The sequence below is a fragment of the Chelon labrosus genome (assembly GCF_963514085.1).
Source record: "Chelon labrosus genome assembly, chromosome: 10".
Taxonomy (NCBI): Eukaryota; Metazoa; Chordata; class Actinopteri; order Mugiliformes; family Mugilidae; genus Chelon; species Chelon labrosus.
Genome location: NC_140360.1, coordinates 15,671,255 through 15,687,784, shown reverse-complemented (window position 1 = coordinate 15,687,784; position 16,530 = coordinate 15,671,255). Strand labels below are relative to the sequence as shown.

General features: G+C 41.1%; 1 protein-coding gene across 1 annotated transcript; it reads left to right on the top strand.

Moving 5' to 3' along the window:
* Positions 1-1,057: 1,057 nt before the first annotated feature.
* On the top strand, positions 1,058-16,388 carry prpf6 (PRP6 pre-mRNA processing factor 6 homolog). The gene is made up of 25 exons (XM_084553016.1): positions 1,058-1,261; positions 2,003-2,165; positions 2,279-2,397; positions 2,531-2,609; positions 3,764-3,940; positions 4,205-4,333; positions 4,468-4,562; positions 4,671-4,827; positions 5,385-5,547; positions 6,293-6,411; positions 6,508-6,726; positions 7,673-7,795; positions 7,909-8,030; positions 8,240-8,378; positions 8,503-8,622; positions 9,687-9,863; positions 10,620-10,753; positions 11,029-11,120; positions 11,632-11,746; positions 11,892-12,018; positions 12,567-14,790; positions 14,991-15,125; positions 15,388-15,444; positions 15,630-15,764; positions 15,961-16,388. Exons 1-21 carry the CDS (start codon positions 1,074-1,076, stop codon positions 12,717-12,719), a joined length of 2,910 nt encoding a protein of 969 aa, XP_084409142.1. The 5' UTR covers positions 1,058-1,073; the 3' UTR covers positions 12,720-14,790; positions 14,991-15,125; positions 15,388-15,444; positions 15,630-15,764; positions 15,961-16,388.
* The last annotated feature ends 142 nt before the right edge of the window (positions 16,389-16,530 follow it).

The window sequence follows — 16,530 nt, the reverse complement described above, 5'->3', positions numbered from 1 at the left end:
GTAAATGAAGAAAAATGTAAAGGCCTGCGCCGAGGCTCAGACTGTAGATGGGTGAAGTTAAATGTGATTGAAACTAATTGATGTATGGCCTTCTCTCCATCTCATGGGATGGAACCCGGAAATGTCATGTTAATATATAATTACTTCCAGTTCCATTTGCTGTCTCGTGTTTGAACATAATAAATTATTGCTGTAGCGTGTTAACGCGTGTCTGTCACATCTACACTGAAATCACTTAAATTATAGCCACGGCTCAATTGACTCTGTGCATGTAAATACACTCTCAAGAAAATGTCTTGAATTCTACTTCAGAAATGCATTGGCTGCTCTTTCTGAGAGCCACATTGTGTTTAAGCTTTGAGGTGACAAAGAACGGGAAGATTCCTTTAGACTGGGCAGTATGCAACATTCAGGGCCTCGTGCCATGACAAGTGTTGCTTTTCTGAGCATTTGTCAGTAGGGAATATTAAGTAGTCTCAGAAAATGAATGAAACAATTACTAAAGTTAATTTAATTATATATATATATATATATGCACATGATGAGTACATAGAGAAAAATAAGTAAATAAAGTCGCATCTTGGCCAAATATGAAAAACACTTATGTTTTAAGTGTGTTTTTGGGACACACCTAAAACATATTAACCCCAAGTAAAACACTAAATCTCATTTGGAACAGGTATCTATAAATCCTGAAGGTCTGTTTTATATTTTATCTGTTGCAGTATTTCTACGGTCACATTATTTTTCAGGTTGTGGCGCTCTCTTGTGGCTTCTGTGGGGAAAAAAAACTAATATCAGCATGAAATGTAATAAATATCCTAAATAAATCCTCTACATAACATGACAACTCGATCAGAGTCTGAAAATATACATGCTACTTTCACATCCAACAATTTTGGAGCTAAACAAATAACAGGACATATATGAAAAGAATGACAATCCAGCCTGTCCTGTAGGGGGCGCTGTTACAAACACCAGCGGATATTTCTAGAAGGACGAGGTCGACTTTTGGTGGGAACGGAAGTGCGACTGTTGTTCATCCGGCTGTGAGTCTCGTCGTTGGAGCAACGATGGCCAGCGGTGCAGCTAAACAAGGGACTAAAATTGTCGCCAAAAGTAATGCGGGAGGCACCGGGGCGGCGGGGGCCAGCGGTGGGCCCCCGGTTATGCCCCTCGCGTCTCCCCTTATGGGGAAAAAGAAGAAGCCGTTTCTGGGGATGCCTGCTCCGCTCGGCTACGTCCCCGGTCTCGGCCGAGGGTGAGCTAGCTTAATACCACTGGCTAGCATGCTAGCCTAGCTCTCTAGCTAGCAGGCTAGGTTGTGTCTGTTTGATGTAGCCTCTAGTTTAGCACACCATTGTGCAACTTATTTTTAAGTATATTATAGTCGTTACCGCTAGATAAATAATAGATATTACTGATAGACATTATCTTGATATGTTCCATTTGCTCATGTCAAATAAGTTGCATCAAAAGTAACAGTTACTTCAAAGATTAGCTTAATTTTTACACCAAGAACACTGACTTAACGTGAAGTTAAAACTTATTCACTATTTGCTGCATACAGAATTGAATGTGCTCCTGTCTTGCAAGTAATCCACTTTAGTTGCTTGGCAATGCGGCATGATAAAATATCAATAAGAATGAGAAAAACCTTTATTTGCCCCGCAAGTTTTTACACCTTGTGGTGTAGTAATATTGCACATATTAGCAGTAGAAAGGAGAGCCCTTCTGTATCTTTCCTTCACACAGTGAGGGTGAAGCAGTTTGTCACTGAAGCTGCTCCTCATTTCTGTCAGGTCACCATGCAGGGGGTGGGACTCATTGTCCAGCATGGATGACACTTTAGCCAGGACTGTCTAAGGAGACAAGCAAAAACTCTGCTTGTAAGCACAGATGCATCGTCACCCAGTTATGTGCCGAGATAAACTTTCCAGTGCATGCTTCTTGCGAGACTGTGCCTCTCTCTGTAATACTTAAATGATTGTCTTCTCTTCAGTGCTACTGGTTTCACCACGCGATCTGATATTGGTCCTGCCCGTGATGCCAATGATCCAGTGGATGATCGGCATGCACCGCCAGGGAAGAGGACCGTTGGGGACCAAATGAAAAAGAACCAGGATGACGATGATGAAGATCTGAATGACACCAACTACGATGAGGTGATCTATGATAAAACTGGCACTATTTTATGTTTATTTTTAGTTCACTGTTTAATGTTTCTTTGTATGCAATGAGTAGTCATCCTAATGATGATATGTGTTTTTTCTTGTAGTTTAATGGATACGCAGGGAGCTTGTTCTCCAGTGGGCCCTATGAGAAAGATGATGAAGAAGCCGATGCTATATATGCAGCACTGGATAAGAGGATGGATGAAAGGCGCAAAGAAAGAAGGTTAAACATGATACCTACTTGAGTGTCGAGATAAAATTTTAACCTATAGTGAAAAGTGTATTTGTTTGACTTAACATGCAGTTCACATGGCATGTAACTGTTGTTTTTTTAATTGTTTTATCTCTATTTTCAGGGAGCTGAGAGAAAAGGAAGAAATTGAGAAATACCGTATGGAGCGACCCAAAATCCAGCAGCAGTTCTCAGACCTGAAGGTATAAAGCTGCAGATTTTAAGTACACAAAGAAACTGTCTTCTTCCTGCACTGATTTCTTATTCAAAAATTTTATTGTCATATGCATGAAGCTGATACATTATACTGTGCATCTACATTCTTATTTTACCGTGTCTGCATTGCCTTTTTATAAAAATCAGAAATAAAAAAGCCGTACTTGCAAAGGCTCCATTTAAGAAGTTTAAAGGAAGTTGTATCAGAATCAGGATGCTTTTAATGTCATCATACAACGAAATTATGATGGCTCTCCTTAGAAAAGACTATAAACGTTGACATAAATGACACCCCCACCCCCAGTCCCCGAACACGCGTATTAATACCACATCGACACACCCTTACACGCCCTGCCTCACCTGTGCCCACACCCACTCACTCATCATAAATATAAAATGCTTTGACATTTAATCTGAAGTCACACTGAAGTTGATGATAATAAAGTGCAATAAAAAGAATTGGAGTGAAGTGTCCTTAGTGTACTCTTCATAGCAGTGTAACACACCATATTGTTTTCTACAACACAATGTGGTGTAGAAAACAAGAATTACAAATGTTTTAGTGAGACTGTTAAGTAGCAATGCCGTCTACACAAAAAAGCTTGTAGCCACATTTTTCATTCGTCTGTCCCTTACATTGTGATTAAACCAACACACTCTTATTTCAATCAGTCCAGTTTTTTTACCCATGCTACGTAACAACTCATATTTTACTCAAGCGATACCCCTGTAAACCTTGACCCAAAGCATAGTTTTACGTGTCTATTTTTCTTCCTTTTATGTGCTACTTTTATTTGGCTAAACTGTAGCTGAAAACTTGAGGAACTGCTGCATTGACTGGTGGTCATATTGGTAGCAATGCTGTTCCCATACCAGACTATCAGACTGGTGATTAGTACACTTTTTTTTTTTTTTAACAACCTGAAGCAATACAGCTTTTACCATGCTATATTGATTATTTGGGTTATATGTCTGTAGCATGCCAATAATTTAAAAGGCTGGTCTTTTTTATTTTAATATTTTACGGTAGTGTTTTTCACATTTTTTGTTCTTCATAATTGTGATCAAAGTTGTTTAGTTGCTGGCATTCCCATTCACTTCTCTCTTTTGTCTTTTATTCTTCTCTCCCATTTCTTCACAGAGGAAACTGGCAGAGGTGTCCGAGGAAGAGTGGCTTAGCATCCCCGAAGTTGGAGATGCCAGGAACAAGCGCCAGAGGAATCCCCGCTACGAGAAGCTCACCCCTGTCCCTGACAGCTTCTTCTCCAAACACCTACAAACTGGAGAGAACCACACCACTGTTAATCCTTTAGAGGGGGTCAGTACATATGCAAATACACATAAATTTTATTGCACACATCTACATAAAATCATGTGACTGAAAATCAAGGTGTAGTATCAGCCTGCCCCAGCAGGAGTCAGGATTTCTTACGCCCTTACTCAACCTGCTTGATCATATTACACTGAGAAAAGTGTAATATGATCAAGTCCTGTAGTTCACAAGCTGTTTAAATGTGCCATAACAAAATTCTCAAACACTATAATACTTCTCTCTGTTATCATTATCTCCTGCCATGACTAGCTGGGAGGTCTGAACACACCTTACCCAGGAAGCATGACCCCAGGTCTGATGACACCAGGAACGGGGGAACTGGATATGAGGAAAATTGGTCAGGCCAGGAACACACTCATGGATATGAGGTTAAGTCAGGTAACTGATGCAACATCCTGAGCGCTTTCACTTTTACCTTGTTCTGTCATTCTTACTCTGCTACTGTTATTATAATATGCAGGATTTAATTATTCTTTCTCTTGTGTGTGTGTGTGCCTGTTATCTGTGTCCAGGTGTCTGACTCGGTCAGCGGGCAGACAGTAGTGGATCCAAAGGGATACCTGACAGATCTCAACTCCATGATCCCCACTCATGGAGGAGATATCAGGTAGAGACACAGTGGCATCACCTGATGTGTATAGAGTACAGCTATGTAAAAAAAAAAAGTGTAGGTTGATGTGTGTTTGATGCTTTATTTGTGACTGTGCATGTCCAGTGACATCAAGAAAGCTCGCCTGCTGCTGAAATCAGTGAGGGAGACCAATCCCCATCATCCACCTGCCTGGATTGCCTCTGCCAGGCTGGAGGAAGTCACTGGCAAACTGCAGGTGGCCAGGAACCTGATCATGAAAGGCACAGAGATGTGTCCCAAGGTAAACCGTATGCTAAATCTATAAACAGACTAACCTCTTCCTGGAACTATTGCTAATAGTATGACATAGGGCTGGGCAGTATGGCCAGCAAATACAGTGTTGAACTTTGGACAAAACATGGTTCAAAAAGGGGGTTTCTTTTTCCTTAACCTACTGTATATGGTATATGTTACATTAAATATCACCAAATAAGAGCAATAACAAAAAGGGGGGACTTAGGGGAGTGTGCATTATTTGTGGAAAATAGGACATTGCTTTTCACACCAATAATATATTTTTAACACACAATTAACTCGGGCATATTCTGTGATCTAACCCGTGGTCCGACCCGTAGTTTGTAAGATTAGGAAGTCGCCTGCATTCAGTGGTTATGTGAGCCGAGCCACCGCCAGTTAATGTCAAGTCCCACACACTCTATTGCCCAGTCGCAGTATGACAGAACTGACATTTTAGTTTCCATGACGTGCTGTTTAATTTACATAATGCTACTACATCTACGACTACTTAAAATGCAAACGGCCCTCCTGTTGGACTAAGCATTTCTTTCCTCCAACCAGAGTGAGGATGTGTGGTTGGAGGCAGCCAGGCTCCAACCTGGTGACACAGCTAAAGCCGTGGTAGCCCAGGCTGTTCGTCACCTGCCGCAGTCTGTCCGCATCTACATCCGAGCTGCAGAGCTGGAGACAGATGTCAGAGCTAAGAAACGAGTCCTCAGGAAGGGTAAGGTCACGTCTAACAACAGATTTATGATGACTGAAGTTCTCCCCTTATAGTCATGCTGTGAGAAAGTTGATATTTTGGTAAAGACATGCATGTACACATGTGAATGAACACACAGACATTTCCCCGCCAAAAGTAAAACACTGTTTCCTGCAGGCCGAACGGTCAACAACAGTCTCACTGTGTTTATTGTCTCATAAAAGCCACAGTCACACAGAACTGCTCCTTCCCCACACACTCAAGATTTCATAAAAGCTTTATTTAGTGTTACATTTGGCAGCTGTGCTGCTGGCTTCTCGTCAAGGCGAGGCGCCTTGTTTAACCATGGTGTCAATGCTCCAAAATACACATGCACGCAGCCACACACAGATACACACAGCCACACACATGCACGCAGTCACACACACTCACTCCTGTATTTCCCAGCAGCATACCCCACTGACAGAGATGGATGCAGAGCTTCCTCTAAGGAAGAGCCCTCTCCGCCTCTACATGTTCAGTTGCCTCTACTCTACTTTTCTCCATTACATATGCAACACAGAAACTTTCCAGCACTAACAGGCTTTACTCCTGTGATGCTTTCTAGTGTTTGTTTTTGTTGCATTTTCATTTCGTATTTGGACACTGTAAGTGTAATTACAGTTGCGTCTATGTTTTATTGGTATTAAAAATAGTTTCTGTTTGGGCCTGTGTGTTACTGAAGAAGTGATATCACCTAACATTTGTTTAATTGTTGCCCATTCAGCTCTGGAGAATGTGTCCAAGTCAGTTCGACTGTGGAAGACAGCTGTCGAACTGGAGGAACCAGAAGATGCCAGGATCATGCTTAGCAGAGCTGTGGAGTGTTGCCCTACGAGTGTTGAGGTACGTTTTGAGCATGCTGTTATTTCTAAATAGACTAAATGTCATGTAATGCAAAAAAAAACATGTAAACATCTTTATGTTTTTTTACCTCCGCAGCTGTGGTTGGCGCTGGCCAGGTTAGAGACGTACGAGAACGCACGTCGTGTCTTGAACAAAGCTCGAGAGAACATCCCCACCGATCGCCACATCTGGATCACTGCTGCTAAGCTAGAGGAAGCCAACGGGAACACTCAGATGGTGGACAAGATCATTGACAGAGCCATCACTTCGCTACGTGCAAACGGAGTGGAGATCAACAGAGAACAGTGGATACAGGTGTGTTCATGCTAGTGATGGCTCTGGGGGATGCACGCATAAAATCATCCACCGATCACCCATTGAAATGAGTTACTGTGTTTCTTAGGATCATGAGATATGTATACACTTAATGGTAGAATATCTGTTAAAGGGAAAATAGGGCTATGGTATTAATTTACATAGGAAAAGCCTTATATTTTTAAGCATTGTTTAGCTTTTATTGGGTGGTCTTTCCAGTATATTGGACATACATACACACAATATCTAAATATTATTGTGACAGTTCAGCAGTTCTGTTTACTTGAGTGAAAGGTCGGTTATTAACGTAATGTATAAAACAAGTCTCTAGTTTAAATTATGTTCGGTTGGTGAGCACTATTTATTTGTTTATTTAATTATAAAAAAAATTATCTAAAGCTTTTTATGGCCTATCTGATAAAAACAAATTATACAGTTACACCTTTAAACCTTGGGGTTGAAGCAGTAGAGACTGTGTCATGTGTTTGTCAGATTTGATAGCATGCCAGCTTACTTTGGCAAAGCAGCCCTGTGTCATTTCATCTGAATGCCGTAGAGTACGAGCCAGCACTGTGACGCACATTTTGCTAAGTGCTGTTCATAGCTGTTTTGCAATCATAGGCTTTCGTTGAACACAAACACCTTTTTCTTTTTCGCACACCTGGTCGCTTTTTTGTTTTCAAGATTCACTTGTTTGTCTCTCGCTTTACCTCCATGTCTCATGAGCTCGTCCTTTGCTCCTCCAGTTAAATTCATCAGTGCCAAGATTACCTGCCTCTTATGAAATATCTATAAACTCCTCTACATGGATGTCAATCAGTAACCCAGGTTTATTTCAGCATTTCTGGCCACATTAACATTTTTCTTCCGCATCAGACATGTAGATATTTCCATGAAAACACCTCCATCATTCCTTTCCTCCTAAATGTTTCTACTTGTTCTGCAGGATGCAGAGGAGTGTGACAAAGCAGGCAGTGTGGCCACCTGCCAGGCTGTCATAAGGGCCGTTATAGGGATTGGCATTGAAGAGGAAGACCGCAAACACACCTGGATGGAGGACTCGGAGAGTGTGAGCATGGACACAGACCACAGTCATACCCTGACACCACGAGGGATCATTTGCATACTCATTTGTTCTTTGAGTTCAACTTAACTTTGAAATGTTTGTTTGTTATTCCTCAGTGTGTGGCTCATGGAGCGCTTGAGTGTGCCAGGGCCATCTATGCCCATGCCCTGCAGGTGTTCCCCAGTAAAAAAAGCGTCTGGCTTAGAGCTGCCTACTTTGAAAAGAACCATGGCACCAGGTGATAAACATTGGTTTCTAAACATAGCTAACAGTAATTGTCAAAAGCTGACAGTTACTACATTACCTCACATCTTTATTCGATAATGTTTTTAAACCATTGCTCTACTTAATATTCTTGTTTCCTCTGCTTAACCCCTCACGTGCTTTGTCAACTGCCTCTGTGCTCCTCCCATCCAATATTCTTCTGTGGCCCGTCGCATCTCTTAGGGAGTCTTTGGAAGCCCTGCTCCAGAGAGCTGTGGCTCACTGCCCCAAAGCAGAAGTTCTGTGGCTAATGGGTGCCAAGTCTAAATGGCTGGCTGAAGATGTGCCAGCAGCCAGAAGTATCCTCGCTCTGGCCTTCCAGGTGATGATGCAATCATGTTACTATCTACGCGTCGTATGACATTCTGTGGTAGGTTTCTGTCTAACTCTGTTCCTCCCTTTCTTCTGCTTCTCTTTCCTCTGGTCCTCATGTTTTGTTTCCCTAGGCTAATCCTAACAGTGAAGAGATCTGGCTTGCTGCTGTCAAACTGGAGTCTGAGAATAATGAGTATGAAAGAGCCCGCCGACTGTTAGCCAAGGCCCGGAGCAGTGCACCAACAGCCAGGGTGAGTGTGAGAGGTGCAGAGTGGGAATGCGACAGAGAGGCGCCTCCATTTAGCTTTAAATGCAGCAGTTGTTTGTCCATGTGATATGGTATCACATGGTGTAGTGAGACAGTTCTGTTCTTTCACTCTTTCTGTAAGTGACCCTTGTGTGACCTTCTGTACCAGTGCAGTATTTTTCATTGAGTGACAATTGAGCTCTGACCCATGTTTCAGGGATGACCTGATAATCAGGTTTTATTCTTCTCTGCTTTCAAGCCTGTGTTAAATAGTAAGATAATAGTGCATTGTCCTGGGTAGCTTCTAGAAAACTTCAGTCTTTTTCAGGTCCAGGCTTGCAAGGTATCTACATATTAAAACAGTCAGCACCACTCAGGCTGACAGATGCTGTCAGCCATGCTTAAACTATTATTCTGTCTCTCAGGTGACCTGGCTACACATTTTGTTATCTGTGTTATTTGCCAACAGATATGACTAAGAGAGCCTGCTTTAACGTTGAGTGTACTGATTGTCCTGTCAGATAAGACAACTTTCTGGTGTTAATGAAGATTCAAAGAGTTTACTGTCATGTGCACAGTGTAGAAACACGTTTACCCGTACAATGACAGTCTTCTTTTACCTAACAATACAAAAAAAGTCTTAGAAATGGAATATAAAAGATACATATAATACAAAAATATAAGATAACTGAAATAAAAGATAACTAGTGCAAATGTGATGTGCGGGGTCCTGGTGATCCTCTCAGCAGTCTTCGGGTCTGTGGCCGTAATGCTGCCGTACCGCACGGTGATGCAGCTGGTCAAGATGCTCTCTGTGATGCAACTGTAGAAGTTGCAGAGGATTTTTGGGGACATGCCAGACTTCCTCAGCCTCTTCAGGAAGTACAGCCGCTGTTGAGCCTTCTTGACCAGCTGTGTGGTGGTCATCACCCTTTCAGCATATAAGCAGTTAGGCTACGTCCCAGAAGGCTGATATTTTCCAACATGTTGAGTATGTTATGAGGCAAGGGGAATTGGATAGTTGTTTCCTGTCTGAACAGCTTTTGTGTGATTTTGTAATCTCTACAGGTATTTATGAAGTCAGTGAAGCTGGAGTGGGTGTTGGGGAACATAGAAGCAGCTCAGGAGTTGTGCACAGAGGCCCTGAAACACTATGAAGACTTCCCCAAGCTTTGGATGATGCGAGGCCAGATTGAGGAGCAGTGTGAAAATATGGATAAGGCCAGAGAGGCCTATAACCAAGGGGTGAGTTGAGGGCATGGGTTTCTTTAAGCTTTAAGCTTAAACTTGCACACACTACACGATTTGGAAATAACAGCGGGGGAGGGTGTAAATAAAACAAAGACTGCAGTACAATGGTTGGAGAGAGGCATTCATCACGTGGTGTCTGTTCTTTAGCAAGCACTGAAGACTGGGATTTTAATATTTGTCAGTGGTATTATGCTAGCTAAGCAAAGTCACCTTTGTTTAACAACGCCATCAGCTGCTCCATCTCCTTTTAGAGTTTTTCCTCATTAGCTGTTGTGAAAGTCGTAGCAAAATCGCCCCAATCTAAATCTTAGACTTAGACTTAGATAAACTTTATTGATCCACAAGGGAAATTGCTTGGTTACAGTAGCTTAGTTGTCCATAAAAAACACACTCTTAAGAACCTCAGATAAAAAGAAAAGATTAAATTAAATAAAATAGAAATAAAAAATAAGTAGAATAAGATCTAGTAACATAAAATAGAAATAGTATAAGCCAAAATGTACAAATTATCATATTAGAAGAATGTACAAGAAATGGAAGAATATAAATATCAATATCAAACACATTTGATAGGGGTCATGACAGCCCCACTGAGTCTGCAACAAGTTTAAATTAATATAAAAACTGACGTTATATATTCTAATAATCATGAGTTGAGGGAATTTATGTATCGTGTAATTTTGTTTTTGTTTTTGTGAAATTCATTGTCTCCATACAGTTTATTGATATTATTTTTATTTTTTGCTGTAGCTGAAAAAGTGTCCCCGCTCGGTGGGCCTGTGGTTGCTGCTGTCTCGTCTTGAGGAGAGAGTGGGACAACTGACCAGAGCCAGAGCAATCCTAGAGAAGGCACGACTCAAGAACCCCCAGAGTCCTGAGCTGTGGTGAGAAAATACACAACAAAGAAATTGTGGTGCGCCACTTGAATACACAAGCAACATGCTGTGTCAGGAAGAGCTTAAGCCTGAAAAGTGTCATCTGAGTTAGCAGTGTATACACATACCTCTACTATACGGCAGAAACCAAGACTGGGATCAGTGTCAGATTAATTTAAATTGAATTAACACATTGTCTCTCAAAATAATGAAATATAGCTATCATATATATAGAGAGAGAGACTGTGCGTCTAAAATGATGTGTATTTGACCCTATTAACCAGGTTGGAGTCAGTCAGATTGGAGTTCCGAGCGGGAATGAAGAACATCTCCAACACACTGATGGCCAAAGCGCTGCAGGAGTGCCCCAATTCAGGTAAATATATAATGAATATAAAATGCTGCAGAGAAGACATTTTTTCAGAAATCTCAAAAACGACCTGTGTCAGTTTGATGACGATGGCAAGGGACCAAGATTTTCTCACACTATTCAGTATTTATACAATGTATGCCAGGATGCCTGCTGGTTATTTAAAATATTTTAAAATCTGTTTGATTATATCAGTGAGATTTATTAAGTCCTAATTGTACATTAGCCTCTTAGATCATTCTTCACTGAACTGTTTGGGGTCATAGCAAACCCCGTGCTGTACTCTTATTATATCTGCTGCAGCCACCTGGCTGGCATATGTTTATGTCCTGCCAAATAAATGGCATGGCATCTCTCAGTTACACCAGAAACGTTAATGTTGCAAGAAGACATGAGATACAGTGCCTCGATTCTGTTGAAAATCTAAAAGGTATTTCAACAGAAATGTTTTCCTCTGCTAATATTTCCAGTGTTCATATTCCCCCTTCATCTTCTTTTATTTTCCTTTCGCTCCAAGGCATCCTTTGGGCTGAGGCAGTGTTTTTGGAGGCCAGACCCCAGAGGAAGACTAAGAGTGTGGACGCTTTGAAGAAGTGTGAACATGATCCCCATGTGTTACTCGCTGTGGCCAAGTATGACATATTTTCACTCTCATTCTCAGTAATAAGCTCTACTCTTTTTGAAAAATCATATTCAAATATACACATATGATTTTACAGCAACTTCTAATTAGTCCACTCTTTTATGGTTTTAAACGTAACCCTCTGGACATTTCAGGTTGTTCTGGAGTGAACGTAAAATCACCAAAGCTAGGGAGTGGTTCCTCAGGACGGTAAAGATTGAGCCAGACCTGGGAGATGCCTGGGCTCTCTTCTACAAGTTTGAACTGCAGCATGGGACAGAGGTAAGGATCTTATGTCTGCTACACTGTCAATGATTGTTATCTTACATCGCTGCTTAAATTCACTCACCCATTGCATTCTGTGTTCAGATGCAAATTTGGTTTGGTCACAGGTCTTTAGTTTATCTGAGTCGCTGCAGCTGATGTTTTCATGGTATAATCAACCACTGAAAACGGTGTGAATCATTAAGTACTGCTGTGGACAGTAAATAAAACTATTGATGAGCCTTAAGCGGTACATTTTCTATCCAGGCTGTCTTCCAGGCATTGATTGTGGATATTTTCTTTCAAAGTACCACCATGAGAAGAAAAACCTCTTATTACTGATGTTGAAGGAATTGCAGCCACTGTGAAGCATGCCCTCATACAGGTTCAGATATTCAGTGTGTGGGAGTAAAAATGCATGGTTAAACGTGTTAAATGATTTGTCCCTTCAGTCCTTGGTTAACAGGCAACGCAAATGTTTATTTCCTCATTCACAAATTTGTAGTCGCTCCCAAAAACATTGCTTGTGGCTTGTGTTTATAACTTCACTGACCTGCATCCATCAGGAACAACAGGAAGAGGTGCGAAAGCGCTGTGAGAATGCGGAGCCCCGCCACGGAGAGCTGTGGTGTGCCGAGTCTAAACACGTCCTGAACTGGCAGAAGAAGACAGGAGAGATCTTAGCGCAGGTAGCCAGCAAGATCAAGAACACATTCTGATACGACGGAAATTTGGACTGAAACCACCTGGAAGACTCTGGCAGTCACCAGTCAAGCAGTGAACAGCTATGGACATGCTTATTCTTCACCAGGACCTGCCCACGTCTGGCAGATAGTACGCATTCACAAGTGCGTTCATGTAACTATTTTACAAATTTGAGTCGTTTATTGAACTTATCAGTAGAAAGTGTTGATATTAATTTCAAAGTGAAAACAGATCCATGCCCATTTGAAATCAAGTGCTAAATGACAGATTAAACACGGGTACAAATACAGTAACAAAGTGTTTGGCAGCAGCTGCAGTGTTGAGCTTTTTTGAATGTTGTCTGTGATATTGCACGGGGACTGTTCTCTGTCATAAAACTGCACCCGATGAATCACCTAGGCAGCACTGGTATGCAGGAACCTACTCTGAATCATCAAAGAGCATAATACACCCAATTCAAGTTCCGTCTTAATTGAGTAATTTGTACGTCGGCACTTCAGCACGTTTACTGAAGACAAAATTTGCACAGCTTGTTTGTGCAGTTGTAGCCCTTGAAGCCATAGTATTCACTCTTTCATAGAGCCTGCTCAGTTATGCCACTGTGCCCAGAATAGACAAACCAAACACTGACTCTGATGAGGGCCTTTCACATCTTTGGGTTGTAGTAGCAACCACCAGAGCTTCTTGTATATCCTTGTAAAAGCAGAGGGTTATTCAGGCTAATCTATAATGTGCTTATAGATTCCACTAAATCCTACATGGCTGTGGATAAGTAAATTGTCATTGTTTCTTGTCCTTAGTTGTTTACTTGCTCCACAAGCTGTTGAGTCCTGTCCTCAGTAGCGGCTTGAGAGAGTTTGGAGTGCTGAACTGAAATGGAGTGAAATCCACACCAAAACCAACCAGTGTCTGGATTTAGGGTGATTTCCGTCCAGTGTACGTTACGAAATTCTTCTAAGAGATGTTCGTACTAAGAGATAACCAAATCAAAATATGTCTTTTTCACTTTGACATTGTCTGTTTTCTGCTGATTTGTGTCATATTGTTTCAACCTATTGATAATAAAAAGTGACATTGAATACTTTCACTAGGTGACTGTAACATACCAGATGATTCCACCTTTGGAGTATATTTGTTAAAAAATATCCAAACATCAATATATTTTGTATATCTTGTCCACACAGCTGTGTTGGTGCTCCAGATGTGGCTATGTCTGTTCAACAGGATGTCATGGTGTATATAAACTTTTTTTTTTTGTAGGTGTTATTGCAAGATTTGTCATGTTTTTGTCATGATTTTTGCCTTTTCTAGTAGCTTGCTTCAAATGTGTTTAAAAATACTTTGCAGGCATCCAATAAACAAATTACAGAGTTTAACTCCCTGTGTTTTCTCAAAGAAGTCATATTATAAAACGTTTGTCAGATTGAATTCAGAGTGTCCAGTTAGTTTCTTTATAGGTTGTGCCTTCCCAGTCTATCAGAGCTAATCCTCTCATACAGTGTTGGCGTTGTGGTGGAGAGATTTCATTGTTGTTCTATGTTTGAATTTGGCCGAAATTAATTAGGATCACTGCACGTTGTAGTGTTTTCACTATAATCATTTAGTATATCTTTAAATTCATTTAAAACAATTATTAAACATAGCTTTAAACCAAATACTAACTTTTGGATATGCGCCTCACTGAAGTGCACTCCTCCATGCGGTGTCTATCACGTCTTCCCAACGAAACCGAAAGGATGAAATCAAGTGATTGATTGCAGAAGATGTGTTCGACTTGATCAGACTGGAGTTTGGTGAAATCCTAAGCCCAGCGTCAGCAATCCATGACGGGGAAGGAAATAGGAGCAGCAGTGAGTTTGGTGATGTTGGAAACCTCGGAGCACCATATCGGAAGTCTGCCCGCCGCATATCAACCTTTACACCAGAGGAAGTGCATGAAATACTGAGGAATTAAAAAAAAAAAAAAAAAAAACTGGTTTGGTTACAATGAGCGCAGCCGGATCAAGAGTGAATCCTTGGATCACCCGGTGACTGGTAGAGATGGGTTTGCTTGTCTGAGGATCCTTCAGAAGAACATGATAAATGGTAAGTGCGGTTTTAAGGTGTGCCGCGTATTTACGCATAAAATTGATCTAATGGAGAGAATCTGTGAAAGTCGCGCCGCTGGTTTTCAAGACTATTTGTGAACCAAATAATGTTTCACCGGCGATGTTTTCCCTCCTAATTAACCTACAGCTGACTCTTTCTGTACAAGTGATCTGTTCTAACGCCTTTCTCTTTCATAGTGTCTGACCGGAACTCTATTCCGTAGTGTCCTGGTGGTTCTCTTGTTGGCCAACTCGTGTGGAAAACGCAGATGTAACTATAAAGAAATACTGGGCTCCTACAGACAAGTCATCTTCGTTGAGCTGCACAATCTGGTATGATAACATAATTGCGTATAGGAACCCATAAACCATCTTAACAAGGAGATATTATTATTATTTTAAGCCTTTAATTTGCATTTTATCAGCGGACATGCACTAAAGGTTTATTTCAGTCTGCTGCAACTGTCACGAAACAAGCTTGAATATCCTGTGATAGGCTGCCATCCAGTGTTTGCTCAGAAGCCTCTTTTAAATGAAGGGCTAAATTATTATTATGATATATATATTTTTAATAACTTCATATTGTTGTTTACAGAATTTGACTGGTTCAGTTAATACCTTCAAAGAGAGAGACCCCTGTCCCTCAGGAAAGGTATGGCCCTGTACATTATGTATACTTTTCAGCACCATGGACAAGGTAATGCACCTGTCTTAGAATGTTTTCTTCCAAGACAGTTATAATGTGGGATATTATTTAGTTATACTATATAGAACCACTGACAGAGCAATTACACGGGCTGTGTTTTATCCACCCTTTGGACTTCAATCTCACTGCAGGCGCGTCGCATCCTTCTTTCCATCTATGGAATGACACAGCAGATGCGGTGTCAGAGGAGTGGAAAGTCTGAACTGGAGAAGCCAGTCGAGAGAATGGAGCAGCTCATCGTTCGCAACTGCAGTCCTGATTATCTGGTAAGAAAAGGAATAACTTTGACAACTACATACATATATTGATATATTGTATGGTTTGCTGAGTGGCTGTACATAGCTGCAACAGTGAAATCCCCCATTTTGGGATTTATAAAGTATCCATCCACCCATCCATCCATCCATCCATCCACCACACACTTCGTATATATTTATTTGTATTCTTCTTGAATGCTTTTAGGGTAAGAGAGCCTCTTGTTCAGCTGTCCAGAAGATACGAGGAAAGAAGAGAAAGAGGATCAGGTTAATCAGAGTCATCAAGGCGCTGATCACCTGTTGGCAGAAACTTCAGAGCGTCCACATGCCCTCAAAGTAGGAGTCGCTGTGTCTCCCACGGTTCCTGGAAACCCGTGCTACTATCTCATGAAGATGCAACAAACAGACCACGAGACTACATGACCGACTTACATAGCTGTTATTCAAGTGCAGTGTCGTCAATGTTTACCGTCGTCAAGTTCTCAGTGTTTTGTGTACTGAAAATATACCGGCCTCTGCATGTCAGCAACCTGTTTCATAGTAACCACAGATAAGCTAAAAAGAAATATCCACAATGCATTTAAATACTTTCAGAATAAGCACATTTTTAAGGTGTCTCCTGTTGTAACAGCCATATGTTCTGTGTTCGTGTCCATATCCATGAAATGTTCTTCTGTTGGTTATGTTGTTGAGTTTGTGCCATACAATAAAAGTTTTATAAATGTCTGATTTATAGTTATTTTTAGTATGTGATTATTACTACAAATAGTGTTAC